General features: G+C 41.1%; 1 protein-coding gene across 5 annotated transcripts in view; it reads left to right on the top strand.

The window, feature by feature from the left end:
- LOC147164127 (disks large homolog 5-like) overlaps positions 1-13,776 on the top strand; it is a 51,256-nt gene that overhangs the window by 32,084 nt on the left and 5,396 nt on the right. Inside the window, exons 17-30 of one of the 5 annotated variants that reach the window (XM_086092701.1) lie at positions 78-198; positions 306-450; positions 2,670-2,770; positions 2,918-3,007; positions 4,949-5,099; positions 5,556-5,633; positions 7,581-7,743; positions 7,850-7,983; positions 8,481-8,642; positions 8,735-8,918; positions 11,005-11,153; positions 11,893-12,063; positions 13,248-13,438; positions 13,521-13,664. In XM_086092701.1, coding sequence (XP_085948827.1) covers positions 78-198; positions 306-450; positions 2,670-2,770; positions 2,918-3,007; positions 4,949-5,099; positions 5,556-5,633; positions 7,581-7,743; positions 7,850-7,983; positions 8,481-8,642; positions 8,735-8,918; positions 11,005-11,153; positions 11,893-12,063; positions 13,248-13,438; positions 13,521-13,664 — 1,984 coding nt within the window. Of the gene's footprint in view, positions 1-77; positions 199-305; positions 451-2,669; positions 2,804-2,917; positions 3,008-4,930; positions 5,100-5,555; positions 5,634-7,580; positions 7,744-7,849; positions 7,984-8,480; positions 8,643-8,734; positions 8,919-11,004; positions 11,154-11,892; positions 12,064-13,247; positions 13,439-13,520; positions 13,665-13,776 lie in introns of all 5 variants that reach the window. The other 4 variants (XM_086092699.1, XM_086092698.1, XM_086092697.1 and 1 more) reach the window with 4 other exon arrangements.

Below are 13,776 nucleotides of genomic sequence, written 5' to 3'. Positions count from 1 at the left end.
TGCTTCTTCCCAATGCTTAATGGTGTTTTCTATCCTAAAAAGCAAAACGCTAACCGCTTCGTGTCATCTGTCAACAGAGCTACTCTAATGACGAGCATTCACCGGAGCCACGGGACATGCTGCGCTCCTCCCCCAGCCGCTCCCATAGGCACAGCGTCGGCTTTGTGCCCACCGTCTACAACGGCAGCCTCCCTCCCAGTGAGTCTCTCAAACACTTCATCTCTCACCTCACATCACCATCAGGCGACCTCACTCAGCCCCCCACCTCTTTCCTCTTCTTGACACGGCATCTGTTCTCTTGTCAGATTCGGCCCACAGGGGTCTGTCTCCATGCCCCGCTGTTACAGCCGTGATGAGGAATCCCGTGTACACGGTGCGCAGCCATCGCGTTCATACCAGCAACTGTCCGTCAGTCGCCTCCCAGATCTGTCACCAGCACGCGCCCACCAGGTGATCTCCTCTTCCTGTTTCTGTCTCCCAAATTCAGGGGTCGCATCCCATCTTAAACTGTAGCATCATCCTAAATGGAAGAAAATTTGCCATTACCATTAAATCCCCATGTCTATCTATTGGCATTTGTTGCATGTTTTAACATAATTATTATGCTATTGTAGTTTTTGAAGGTGTAACATTAGCATGTTCAAGCCAAAGCTTCCACTTATGGCATCATATTTAAATGTTTCCTACGACTTCCAGACTGCTCACTCTCAACAAGTTAAAAATGGAAAGCAAATAAAAACAGTGATATCGGTGTTTCCCACAGATTTGAAATATACTTGGGTGGGTGGATTCCGTTGAGGGTTGTGGAGGGGGGTTGTTGTGTATTGCAATGTTATTGTGACATTATTCAGTGACTCCATATTTTTTGCCCTTATTTGATATTAAAATAATAATACAAATAAAATAAGGCTGTCATACCGGATTATAAGTGAAAAAAACTGGATCGGGACGTATCGGACGTGAATACCCAAAGCACAAACTGCGAGCATAAAGTACACAAAGTGCTTTGCGGTGGTTAAAGAAAAAATATTATGGGATAATTCTGGCCGAAATTAATAATGCTTACTTTACAGAGAAGAAAGCAAAACAATGAAAAACATCAGACACTTTAACCCAGACATTCACATACTGTGGCATACCTTGTCCAGCCGGCGCTGCCTCCCAGTTTGTTTTGGTGGTGTGTGTTCACCTTCTCTCATTGATCGCTCCAATGCTTCTCGCAGCTTTACTTTCAAAGCCCAGTTTCAATGACCAGTTGGAGTTCCTTCGTTAATCTTCCCGGAATGATGGCAAGCCCCAACTTCGTTTTCTTGCTTCTTCCTCTTCCGAACCATGGATTCAGTGATGTGGAATTATCTCGCGGCTCCTCTATTCCCATGTACAACCGCGCTCAGCCAATAAATTTTGTGTGCCACCACATATAATCTTGCTATTTTTTTCTGCCAGAGGTCACACTGACGACCACTTAACTTATTCAAACCCAAAAATGTATAAATAAATGTTTTCCTACTTTGTCCTTCACTCCCAAAAATGTATTTATACGTTTTGTTTTGTTTTATGCTAGAGCATACAGAAGGCTTTGATACAGCTTCTGACATGAAGAGGTCGCTTAAAGAATGGTAGTTATTACAAAAAACGGTGTGGCAGCAGAGTACAAGAGATGCCATGTTGAAACAAGCTCTTTTGCCAGTGTTTTCAACAGGTTTGTGAATAATGATGAAACTTGGCTATATTCTAATGCTAATTGCTGCAAAACGGAAACAGATACAAATATAATTTTTTTTTCCTGATGAAAGAAAATAATATTTCTTTTGGTGGGGGGTCCATGTTTTTGTAGCAATAGAACAGAATATTCTGTGGACTTTGCAAAATCAGTCAAAATCCAGTAAAACAGCCGGGGGCGAAGGGGGTGGCTTCAGTAAAAAAAATTGGCCGGGAGTGAATTAGTTAAATTACATTTCGGAATTTAGCTATTACTCACGATTTGATGCAAACATTTTGCGCTAGTTCTGTCAAGATTGCTCTGCAGCAAGATAAAAATAAAGAATATATGTGTAATTATTAGCACCAAAAAAGCAATAAATATTTTGATCTGTCTCTATTATAGTTTATTAGACCACAAATGTACTCTTCTGGCCCACTTGAGATCAAATCTGGGTGAAAGTGGCCCCTGAATTAAAATGAGTTTGTCAACCCTGATGTCGGGGAAGTCAGAATTGGTCCACATTTTTATTTTTGTGGTCTGGAGTGTAGATAAGCAATCGTGTATTGGCAAAGGATGGTTGAAAAACAAGGAAAACAAGGCCTTATTAGTGGTCAATCGTCACTTGCCCTTATGATGTCACCGGCCTTCAAAAACAGCCATTGAATTAAGACACAGTTATTGTGTTTAAAAAAACTCTTTAGAGCAAGGCAAGTCTTCTTCTCAGTGATTCTTTTTTTGGCTTCTCCTGATGACTAATGGTTTTAAATGAGTCTGTTCCCTAACGGGCAAAAGCATATAATTAAATCCAATTAGTGTTGGTTCGCTTTAATGTTTAACAGTGGCGGTTCAGGTCAGCCCATCAATTTAATTAACTGTGAAATATCTTGCATATTCATAGAATTGTATGAGCATTGTATGCATAATTTCATTTCCGAAGGCTTGATTCACCCTCTTCCTTTGCTAGCCCTCAACATCAGGGTCGCTTGAGCCTGGATCTCAGCCAGCAGAAGCGGGGCGGTGACTATGCCGAATCCTTGTCGTCACGCAGCAGCCGAGCGTCACACGGTACACACTCACTGCCCTCCAGCGCACGACTCGGTCAGTCTGGCACGCACGCACGCACGTACACGTGAAAGTCACTCACTCCCCTGTCACGCTCTGTTTTTGGACATTACCCCCATTCATTCCTCTGCCGTCTCAATTTGACTGCAGGTTCTTCTAATAATGTCCAATACCGGGCGGAGAGGATCAAGATTCCTTCTACTCCTCGCTATCCTCGCTCTATGCTGGGCTCAGATAGAGGTATGGCCCAATCAAGTATTAAAATAGCTTCAAATAAAAATGCATTCTCTTTAACCCACTAAGGCCTTAAGCGCCTGGCAAAACATGCCTCTAAAACCTAAGGGTGACTTTTAAGTCACCCCCCGAAAACCTAAAGTTTTCCAGGAAATTCAACAATATTAAAAATCATTGATATCTCCTGAAGCAGATTCCCCAATTCCCCAAAAATTTCAGAGCTTACACCTGTGGCGTTCACACAAACCTAAATTTATTATTATAAACCTTCAATATATATATTTTTTAAATCAACAAACAAATGTTTGCGGGTATATAACTCCAAATATATTTACCTTCAACACTGGAGCGCAGTTGTAATAACCTCGGGGGGTGTTGTGGTAATTATTCGTCATCCATTCTGTTGCAAAGCCGTCAAAATGTCCTCATTGTCTACAAACATATTTCTTAACAATATGTCACTGTTGGCTCGTTACACTGATTCGAATTCCTCCTGCGCCGTCGTCAATAGCGTCATTTATTTAATAACTAGAATCTGCATCAACCATAAACGCTCAAATAAAATTCCAGGACATGCTATGAGGCCCACGTCACCCTCTCGTGCATATTCTGATTCATTTAATCGGCTAAGAAACCAAGAATTGGGCAAAACAAAACAAAATGACATATCCGCGCTCCCGGCCTTAATGGGTTAAACAAGAACAGGTGTAACCTTTTGCCACAGATTTTACAGGGCAAGTAAAACCCCAAAATGTTCTTGACAAAAATATGTTCTATGCAGCATCACAGTCTAAACTCGGTATTCTGATTAATATTGTGATTGTGGAATTTGAATTACAGTAATGTCTGGACTTTAAGGCGCACCTGACTATAAGCCGCGCTAGCTAAATTTGGGGAATACTCGAGTTTGTTACACATATAAGCCGCACCCGACTGTAAGCCGCAGGTGTTAATGTTACATCTCAAGGGGCGGCCATTTTGCCACTCCGTTGACTGAAAATGACATCACATTTGCTCAGGTAACAAACAATCATGGCTCACCTCTTTTCTGAAGCTGAGCCATGATTGGTCGTTCCCTGAGCCATGAGCAACTATGATGTCAATTTCAGTTGACAGCAAGTGGCAAAATGGCCGCCCCCTGAGATGGATAAAAACTGTTAGATTTTCCTGCTCAACTCACATTCCACAACCGCAATCAAAATCAATCAATTAATTAATCAAAATGCCGTGTTTAGACTGGTGCAACATATTGTAAATACATTTTTGGGGTTTACTAATCTGTCATAAATTAAGTATACATATAACAATTATTTCCTTTCTGAAACATTATCTCCCTTTACCGCTGCTAATTGTCTATCAAACATAATGTAAGTTTAAGCCGTTTGTGTTTTTGCTTGCTAACTTAATTTTCAGCATGGTAATAAAAACATGGTAGCATAGTGCGTAGTGGTGAGCATGTCTGCCTCACATTTGAGATTTCCCGGGTTGGAATCCCAGCCAATCTATTCCTGTGTACAGTTTATATGTTCTCACTGTGCTTGAGTTTTTCTTGGGTCCTCCTTCTCCTTCCACACTCCAAAAACATGCATGTTGAAAACTCTAATTTATCATTCGGTTTGAATGCTTGTTGTCTGTCAATGTGTCCTGTGATTGGCTGGCGAACAGTCCGAGTTGTACACCACGTCTCACCCAAAGTCAGCTGAGATGGCCTCAAGATCACTGGGTTTGGTTGTCTTGGTAATGTTGGAGCAATATCTTACTGTTAATTTTCTTTTGGAAATGGTGTTAGATTAAATTTACAAAAAATCCTGTGACTCTAGGTTGGCGTGACATGACAACTGTGCTCACACTTCGCTGTATTGTGCAGTGTCTGCATGCAAGGTGTAAATGTTCCATTTCCTTCTCTCACCCAAGTGGTTTTCCATGCAGGCTCCCTCTCGCATTCAGAGTGCAGCAGCCCCAGCCTCATCACACCGCCGCAGTCGCCGCTCAACCTGGAGACGTCGTCCTTCGCCAGCAACCAATCGCAAGGTTCCATTTCCACCTTGCCTCGCATCTCGGTCAGCCCGGTGCCGGTCGGCGACCGCAGGAAGGACAGGTACGAAGATGCGCGTCTGTCATTTCCTGTCTGGGTGGCAAGTCTGCGTTACGCTGATGCTTCTTGATATTTTTGACTCTGCTGACAAGTTGATTAGAGCGTTGTCTCTTGTGGGACTGCACTGAGTAAAAGTGATGTAGCAGGGTGAGTGATGGAGATGGTGATAATAAGGATCATCTCAAACGCTTGCCTCAGAGATGCTCCTTGAAGACTCCAAAGGTGTTGCAAAGCAACAAGTCCATCACTGTCAGAGCTACTGCGGCCCCTCAGTGACATCAAGAAAGGCTGTCTCCTGTGCTTATCACTTGCTTCTCTTCTGTCCTTCAACATTGTTTGTCTCGTTTGGCACGACAGCAGCCTTCAGTGATCACACGTGTGTTACTGTCTCACTATGATGTATGTGTGTCCTCCTCTCTTATCTGCCTCCCGTTTCTCCGCCCAACCTCCCCTTTCCAGATCTCTTTACCGTAACCGATCTTTTCTAAGGATACCTCTTGCCGCAAGGCCGAGGTTCTCCTCTCTCAGGAGCCTCAGGTTCGTTCTGCCTCAGGGCGCTGCCGGCCTTGCAATGCCAGGCAACGACCGCCTCCCAATCTACCACCCCGTTCCTTGTACCCGAGCCCCCGTCGTTCACCTGCTTATCTGCTGTTAGGCAGATGCCACGGACAGAGGCAGAAAATCCTATGCGCCATGTGGAATGCAAAAGTAGATGTTGTGGTGCATTTTACCCCAGAGAAAACGCTTGAATTTTGTTTAGTTGCTAGTCGTTTGCATGCTGCATTGGAACACCACAAGAGGAGCGCCCTTGTTTCTACATATGGTTCGAATATACAGTGGTACCTCGACTTAAGTGGGCAGACTTGAAGGGGAAGTCAAGTCAAACATTTTCTTTAAAGTAAAATGTTGTATGTGCACTCACTAGTCTAAATACGGCATTCTGATTAATATTACATTTGTGGAATATGAGTTAAGCAGCAAAGTCAACCCATTTTTTAATCCATCTTTTGGATGAAGCTATTTTGCCACTTGCTGTCGACTGAAAATGACATTGCTCAGGTGTGCAAACCAAAATGAGCAGCACAATGCCCGTTGAATTATCGTGATGTACTACTTAATTATTTACATTCTATTGAATTATGTCATGAATGTATATAGTATAATAATTAGGAATGTCCCGATCACATTTTATTGTGCCAGAGTCCGAGTCACTTGATTTTGAGGATCTGACGATGCAGAGTACCAATCCGTTACTTCAGCAATGTATTAGAGACAAAAGATAAGTGCACCCAAATTGTCTCTTTTTGGGGGGGGGGGGGTGTGAAGCAGTGATTTAAACCAACTAACCAAGTAAAACATTTCAATCCTTTTTGTCGCTACTTTCCACATAACACAAATATTTCCATACTGCAGACATTAGCATTGTTACATAATGCTAGCTTCACCCATTTGCTGTGTTTACTTCCACGCTTTCCGGCTTTGTTGCAACATTGAATAGTATAAAACATTTTTTATTTTTTTGGGCAATATCTGTGTTCTTTTGATGCTTTGTAGCCCTTCAGAAAGTAATAATGATAAAATTAAAAAAAAAATTTTTTTATCTTTTCTTTTTTCGCCCGATTCCGATCAGATGAAAATGGCGAGATCAGGCCCGATTTCCGATCACGTGATCGGGATCGGGACATCCTTAATAATAATGTGAGTACTGTTTTTTTTTCTCATTTATGGCACTGGAGCAGACTACCGGTAATTGCGTTTCCATTAATTTCATTAGGGAAAAGAGTAGTTGAGATTTGAGTGTTTTGAGTTGTTAGTGTGGTCACGTAACAAACTAAGATCATAATTCAAGGCACCACTGTATATTATTATACATTTGTCCTTTCTGCACTTGTCCCACCCCACATGGGGGAAATCCCTCTTAGATATTGCATGTGACGTCCACACGGTCAATACGCATGTGTGTATATTGGCTGGAAGCCTAGCAATCCTGCAGTCTGCAGTGTGTATGTTGCGCAACGGCATTATTAGTATTACTCAACCTCGAGCTTTTGGGCTTGGCAATGTTTGTACGCCACTGTTTGGCCCTCGTCTCTGGCTGCTAATCCATCCCTCTGATCTTCCTTCATGGAATTGTCATGACCAATGCCGACTTGTCATGAAGACAAACAAAGTTCATGTCAATCCCGCTTCATATGTAGGGATTACACACACACACACACACACACACACACACACACACACACACACACACACACACACACACACACACACACACACACACACACACACACACACACACACACACACACACACACACACACACACACCATTCTCTAAGCTTTTTGGATACCTCATGGTGACTAAATGGAAACTGACAATCACGTGTTAAGAAAACAGGCAATTTTCCTCAAATAGTGGCATTCACTTTACGAGACACCTAAACAAATCATTGAGAAATTGAGAAACTTTGCTCTTTATATGCAGGCCTTATCTTGAGGAACCCCGCAACGTTATCGTACACAAAGGTGCCGAGCCTCTGGGCATCTCCATAGTAAGTGGGGAGAACGGCGGTATCTTTGTCTCTAAAGTTACTGGAGGTAGCATCGCCCACCAGGCAGGACTGGAGTACGGAGACCAGTTATTGGAGGCAAGAACACAAATAGCTTAGTTGTCCGATTGCCCTTGTGTACCTCATGATATGCCTGTAAGATGTGGGTCGTTTGGACCTAATTCAACCCGTCTTCCTTTTTCAGTTCAATGGCATCAACTTGCGAAATGCTACGGAGCAGCAGGCTCGCCTCATCATTGGCCAGCAATGCGACACCATCACCATCATGGCCCAGTACAACCCGCACATGTACCAGCTGGGCAACCACTCCCGATCCAGGTAACACTCTTGTCCTCTGACAGAGTTTGAGCTCAATTCCGACTCCCCCAAAAGTTTTAGCTTTAATTTTTATACAGCCAAGGCAGGTTTCAAGTTTTTAAGTTACCACAGTGACCCTGAGGAAGGCTTTGAAGCAGGAATTGTCTACTTAGTACTTAAAAAGTCTTATAACTTTAAAATTTTGATTTAATACGTATCAATGTATTTAATATTATGAATTATTTAAAAAATATATACAGTAAATCATTTATATGCTTATATTTTATATATGTTTGATTTACCTTTCATAAACTATTAGGTAATTTGCTGGGAGAAGCCACATTAAAAAAAATCAATTTAAATAACTGCAATAAATAACCAATTTCAGTTCAATTAAAGTAAAACTCAAAGAAATACATTTAAAATTATTTTGGATGATTATGATTGTCATTTTACAGCTAATGAAAACTCTAAATTCATGGACTATAGTTTGTGCCTGCTTCTATACTTGTTTGCAGTTCTCGCCTCGAGCCAGTCAGTACCCAGTCCACACCGCAGGGGAGCGGCGCCGCCACCCCGGAAAACTCCGCCATTGATACGCTCAGCGAACAGGACGAGGGCACGCTCACGCCATCCTCCAAACAAACCACGCCCACCACCAGCCCGCGAAACTATATCAGGTCAATACAACCTCTCTTGTGTGTACAAAGGACTAAAGAGCAAAACTATCTATGGTCACACCACGACACTATCTGTCCTTGTTGTCTCCCAGAATGCACTCTGATGGCAACAAAAAGGCGGGCGAGCCGCGGCTGGTGACGGTTCACCGGCCTGGGGTAGAGGTGGGAATCACGCTATGCGGAGGGAACCTGCGGGGCGTCTACATAGATAGTCTGGACGAGGACAGTCCTGCCAGAGGGGCTGACGGCCTGCGTCCTGGTGACCTCATTTTGGAGGTATAGCTGGATTTCTCAGATGTTACACATTTTTAGGGTTTGATTTACCAACGGTTTGCACCTGTAAAAACTTAATTGCACGTGCCACATGCAACCAGATGTGGAAGTATTGGAATTCTGAGGGAGTTTAAACAAGCTGAATGACAATCACGTCTAGTGTAGATTTCCAACAGCAGATCATAAATAGCTGTGGTGGAAATATCTTGAAAGAATTTGTCTCCTGGCATTCCACAAATGTAGTCATTACTTTGGAGTCAAGCACAGATCAAATAGGCTCCTTTCTTTTTTTAACTGCTTATTATGCTCCATTGATCTTCTCTGTCAGCATTCTCTTATTTCACTTGGGCGAATTACATGCGTGTAAAATACCAAATCATAATAATAGGTTTTTGCGGGTCATTAAAAACATTAAAAGTCTCATTAAATATTTTTGTGTGCGAAAATGTAGGCCTTAAATGGCATTAAAAAGCATTACATATGATGACGAGAGGCATTCAAATTTTAAATGCAATTGATTGAAGTCATTGTTCATTCATACTTAATTTCACAAGTAACGTTGTGCAACGGAGTCACGGTAACACACTTTAGCAATAATAAATGTCATTAAAAAAAAAGTATTTGTGGGGACTGGTAACTAGTGAACAAAATGGCCTGTAGTCCAAGAGTTGCTTGCTTTGAAAATGTACTGTTCCTGTCACCAATGTCCAAAATGAAACACTAATGAAAGAAATTACCACAAAACAAATCTGACTTAATGTTTCACACTCCTTTTAACTGTTCAGTATACTTTCTTTTAGCTTCAAATAATTATGAATTACTTACAATTAGGGATGTAACGATATCCAAACATCACAATACAATATTATTACAATATGAAGGTCACGATACGATAATTATCATGATATTGTGGGAAGGTTGGCGATACAAAAAAAGGTCACAATATTGTAAAAAAAAAAGCTTGTACAAAAACCCCCACAATATTGTGCTTTTTTTACATTACAGCAATTAAAAATATTATAAATATTATATATAAAAATATATCAATATCATATATATATTGAGGCACTTACTAATGCAAGCAGACATTGAGTTCCTCCACATATTGACTCTGTTCACAAGCATATTACGTTCCCCTTCATCTGACTATTAGCGTGGATTTTAAACATAGAAGGGCCAAAAGATGCCTTGTGAAAATTAAACTCAAACTGCACTAAAAAACTAGGCACCAGAGGGTGCTAGAACTGCACAAATGGAAATCAACCCGACTTTTTAACAGATGTGCTGCTTTTAATATCGTGACATGACGACGACGATATATTGTGGCAGTTTTAATATTGCGATATCATGATATTGCCGTTATCGTTACATCCCTACAAAAAAGGTCAAAATATTGAAGACGTCCTCATAATATTAACTGTCAAAAATAATTAACATGTCACTGGTGCTCTTCAAATTTGGCGGGGGGAACATTTTGATAAAAAAACATTTTTTATTAGGCGATTAATCGCGATTAATCAGAATTCTAAAATGTGATTAATCTGATTAAAAAATTGAATCGTTTGACAACTCTAATTTAATATGATACGTAAGATTAATTTGTGATTAATCACAAGTTAATGGAAGTCATGCAATTAATTGCAATTTAAAATTGTAATTGACTGACAGCCCTAATATATAAACAGTATGTGCATTTGTGTATGTATAAGTGTGCGTGTGTGTGTATATATGCAGTATGACAAGGGCAATAAATTAGTTTTAAGTTACTTTAAAAACAGCATTAAAAAGCATTCAATTAGATTTGCTGATCGCTGCAGACACCCTGTAATGAAGCGTTCCTGGCACACCCTCTCCGTCTAGGGAAGGAACCGTTTCATGGAATTAGCATGCAGCTCTGTCACCCTTTCCGTCCTTCAATCTTCCCTCCTGTTTGCTCTCTTCCCTGCTGGCAGCCCAAATCAATATGCCGTCTTTGTAATTCAGCTGAAAGTTCATGTGGCCCATGTAAGATGGAGCAAATGATTTATCAGATAAGTGCACACCACCGCTAATAACAATGCTCTTATCTTGTCCTGGGCTAATTTTGCAGTATAACTTGGTGAATATGAAGAACAAGACAGCAGAAGAAGTCTATGTGGAGATGTTGAAGCCGGCAGAGACTGTCACGTTCAAGGTGCAGCATCGAGCGGATGACTTCAATGTGCTCAAAGACGTTCCGGGAGATGGCTTTTATATTAGGTACACACATAAGCGCACGTTACGCACATGCTCATTTTAAAAAGACCACATTAATTTCCCCAAGCATCCTCGTGTGTGTCCACATTGCTATTAATAGAGCAGCCACCGGAGCGGCCCTTGGACAAGCAGGGATCTTTCTCATCTAACCAATTATGTCTCAGATCCTCTCTGTGATTCTAAATGTCCAATTTGGGTTACCTCATCTCTACTCTCTGCACGCGCTCCACCACCAACATCCTTTTTAAGTTGGTGCTTAGGCTTTTCCAGGTCCTTACTAAAATGTACACTGTCTGGGACACCCTCTGGGATGCTAGTAGGATTTGGTGAAACTTAGAAACCAATTTTCCCATATGAGTCTGAATGGAAAATGAAGCTTAGAAATTGTCACGTTGTATTGTATTTTTTTATTTTTTTATTTTTTTTGTATTGAGTGTTCTGTGGAGGAGCGGTAGGAGGGAAGCAGCGTCACAGCAGCAGCTGCAGTCACTTGCCATATAGGCAAGTATGGTGGTGATGTCATGTGCAGTAAATACACTCAGTCAGCCTGGCTGTCAAAGATAGGCTGCTGGGGAAATGAAGCCTACGGTGTGTGCAGATAAACTCATACTTCCCTATCTTGTTCTGCCGCCAAACCGTGGCGTCGCATCTGCCGTTCTCATCAACTTTACGTTCGCCTCGCCTCACCTTTCCACCATCCTTATCATAACTCGCCATATATCCGCCTCTGCCCCCGTCACAGAGCACTTTATGACCGCATGGGCGAGGCCGAGGGGGACCTGACGTTCAAGAAGGACGACATCCTGTACGTGGACGAGTCGTTACCAAAGGGCAGCTTCGGGACGTGGATGGCCTGGCAGCTGGACGAGAACGCACAGCAGATCCAGAGGGGGCAGGTCCCCAGCAAATACATGTGGGTGCAGAATACAATGCACCTCACGCTTAATACAAACACACATTTATTTATTTATTTTTGCCTTGGGGTGGGGCAATAGCATATCAATATCGTGTCAATGGCCGCATTTATGCTGTAGGCCGTTGTGCTCAATTCTACTTCACTGCTTTAGTTTTTTGTTTTGTTTTTGTGTGTACATGCATCCTCAATCAATTAATGCATTTCACAATGCTTACACTGAAGTCACATTGGCAGAAAATTGTGCATCCAATGTAAATGTTTTTTTCTGTTTACATTGCTGTATCCAAAGTAGACCAGGAATTTTGTTTTTTTACGTTTTCAATAGGAATGCTTTGCAATTAGTAGAAAACTGACATTTTAATGTTCATTTTTAAAAACCCTATTGTTTTTCTTTCTGAATACTAAAGCCATCTCTGCTTCTTTAAAATGAGGGCAAAATTTATACTATTTTTGTGACATATACATTTGGTCCTTTTGGGACAAAATGCATGCATTTTTACGTAACTCATTTAATGTTCTTTTTGTGATCTAATATAAAAATATTTTGTTCTTAAATACACAATGCAATATTTGACAAAATATAAAGCAATGTTACTGAATATATCATTTAATGTTATTCATTTGAAAAAATATTTATGACATTTTGTGGTTAAATGTACAATTTACTAGTTTTGACAATTTTAAATAAATACTTTGAGTAAATAATCAAAAAAAAAACATTTTCAAAATGTTTAGCAATCATTTCAATTCATTTAAATGTTATTTTTTGGCAAAACATAAAATGTTTTTGTGAGAAAACATTCTATTAAAAAAAATTCTAATACAAAACACCCCCTATTTTTTTAATGTCCATGTATATTCTGTAGGCTCCTTCTTTATTCATAATTTTTTTTTTAATAAAGCATCAGTTTTATCCACTTAACTGAAATTCCACAAGGGGGGTAAAAAAATAAAAAAAATTAAACACTATTCTAAGTAATTTAATAATAATAATAAATAATTGATTAACAAAAATTTGAAATGCCGTTGTGTCATTTGTACAGTGCTTACATAAAAGGTTAGTAGAAGAAACGACAATGGACTAACCCGTCAGTTTCATAAACTGCTGGAAGATGCTCACTATGCTTTCGAGTTTTTGTTGCAGACTACAATAGCAATTAACCCAAGTTCCGATGTTCCAGGATGGACCAAGAGTTCTACCGGCGACACAGCATGACCGAGATGAAGGAAGAATCCGGCAAGACTCTTTCAGCTGCCGCCCGCCGCTCCTTCTTCAGGAGGAAGCAGAAGCACAAGCGCAGCAGCTCCAAAGACAGCAAGGAGACGGTGGCTCTTGACGCCATCAGCACCGACTCCATTCCCTTCCTGGAAGGCGAGCGCGCACGCCAACACTGTCGGAACCTTAGCAGTCCCACGTGATGATGTCATTATAACGTGTTGTTTTTGTGTTATAGACTGTGTTAGTCTGGCCTACCAGAGGGTCCAGAAGGTGGAGTGCGCCTCTCCCAGACCTGTGCTGGTCCTCGGCCCACTAACGGACGCCGTCAAGGAGATGCTTGTCAAGGAATCTCCGGGGAAGTTCTTCAGATGTTTGCTAGGTGAAGTCAAATGTCTGTGTTGATTTTTTATTAATTTTTTTCAATTAGATGTATAATGGGAGGGCAGCATAGTGGACATACAAATGGAATGTTCCAGAACAATGAAATGCTC

The sequence above is a fragment of the Leptonotus elevatus genome, chromosome 13 (genome assembly GCF_054856555.1).
Source record: "Leptonotus elevatus isolate MCC_2025b chromosome 13, RoL_Lele_1.0, whole genome shotgun sequence".
Taxonomy (NCBI): domain Eukaryota; kingdom Metazoa; phylum Chordata; class Actinopteri; order Syngnathiformes; family Syngnathidae; genus Leptonotus; species Leptonotus elevatus.
Note: the sequence above shows the minus strand (reverse complement) of the source record. Positions and strands in the feature narration are given on the sequence as shown.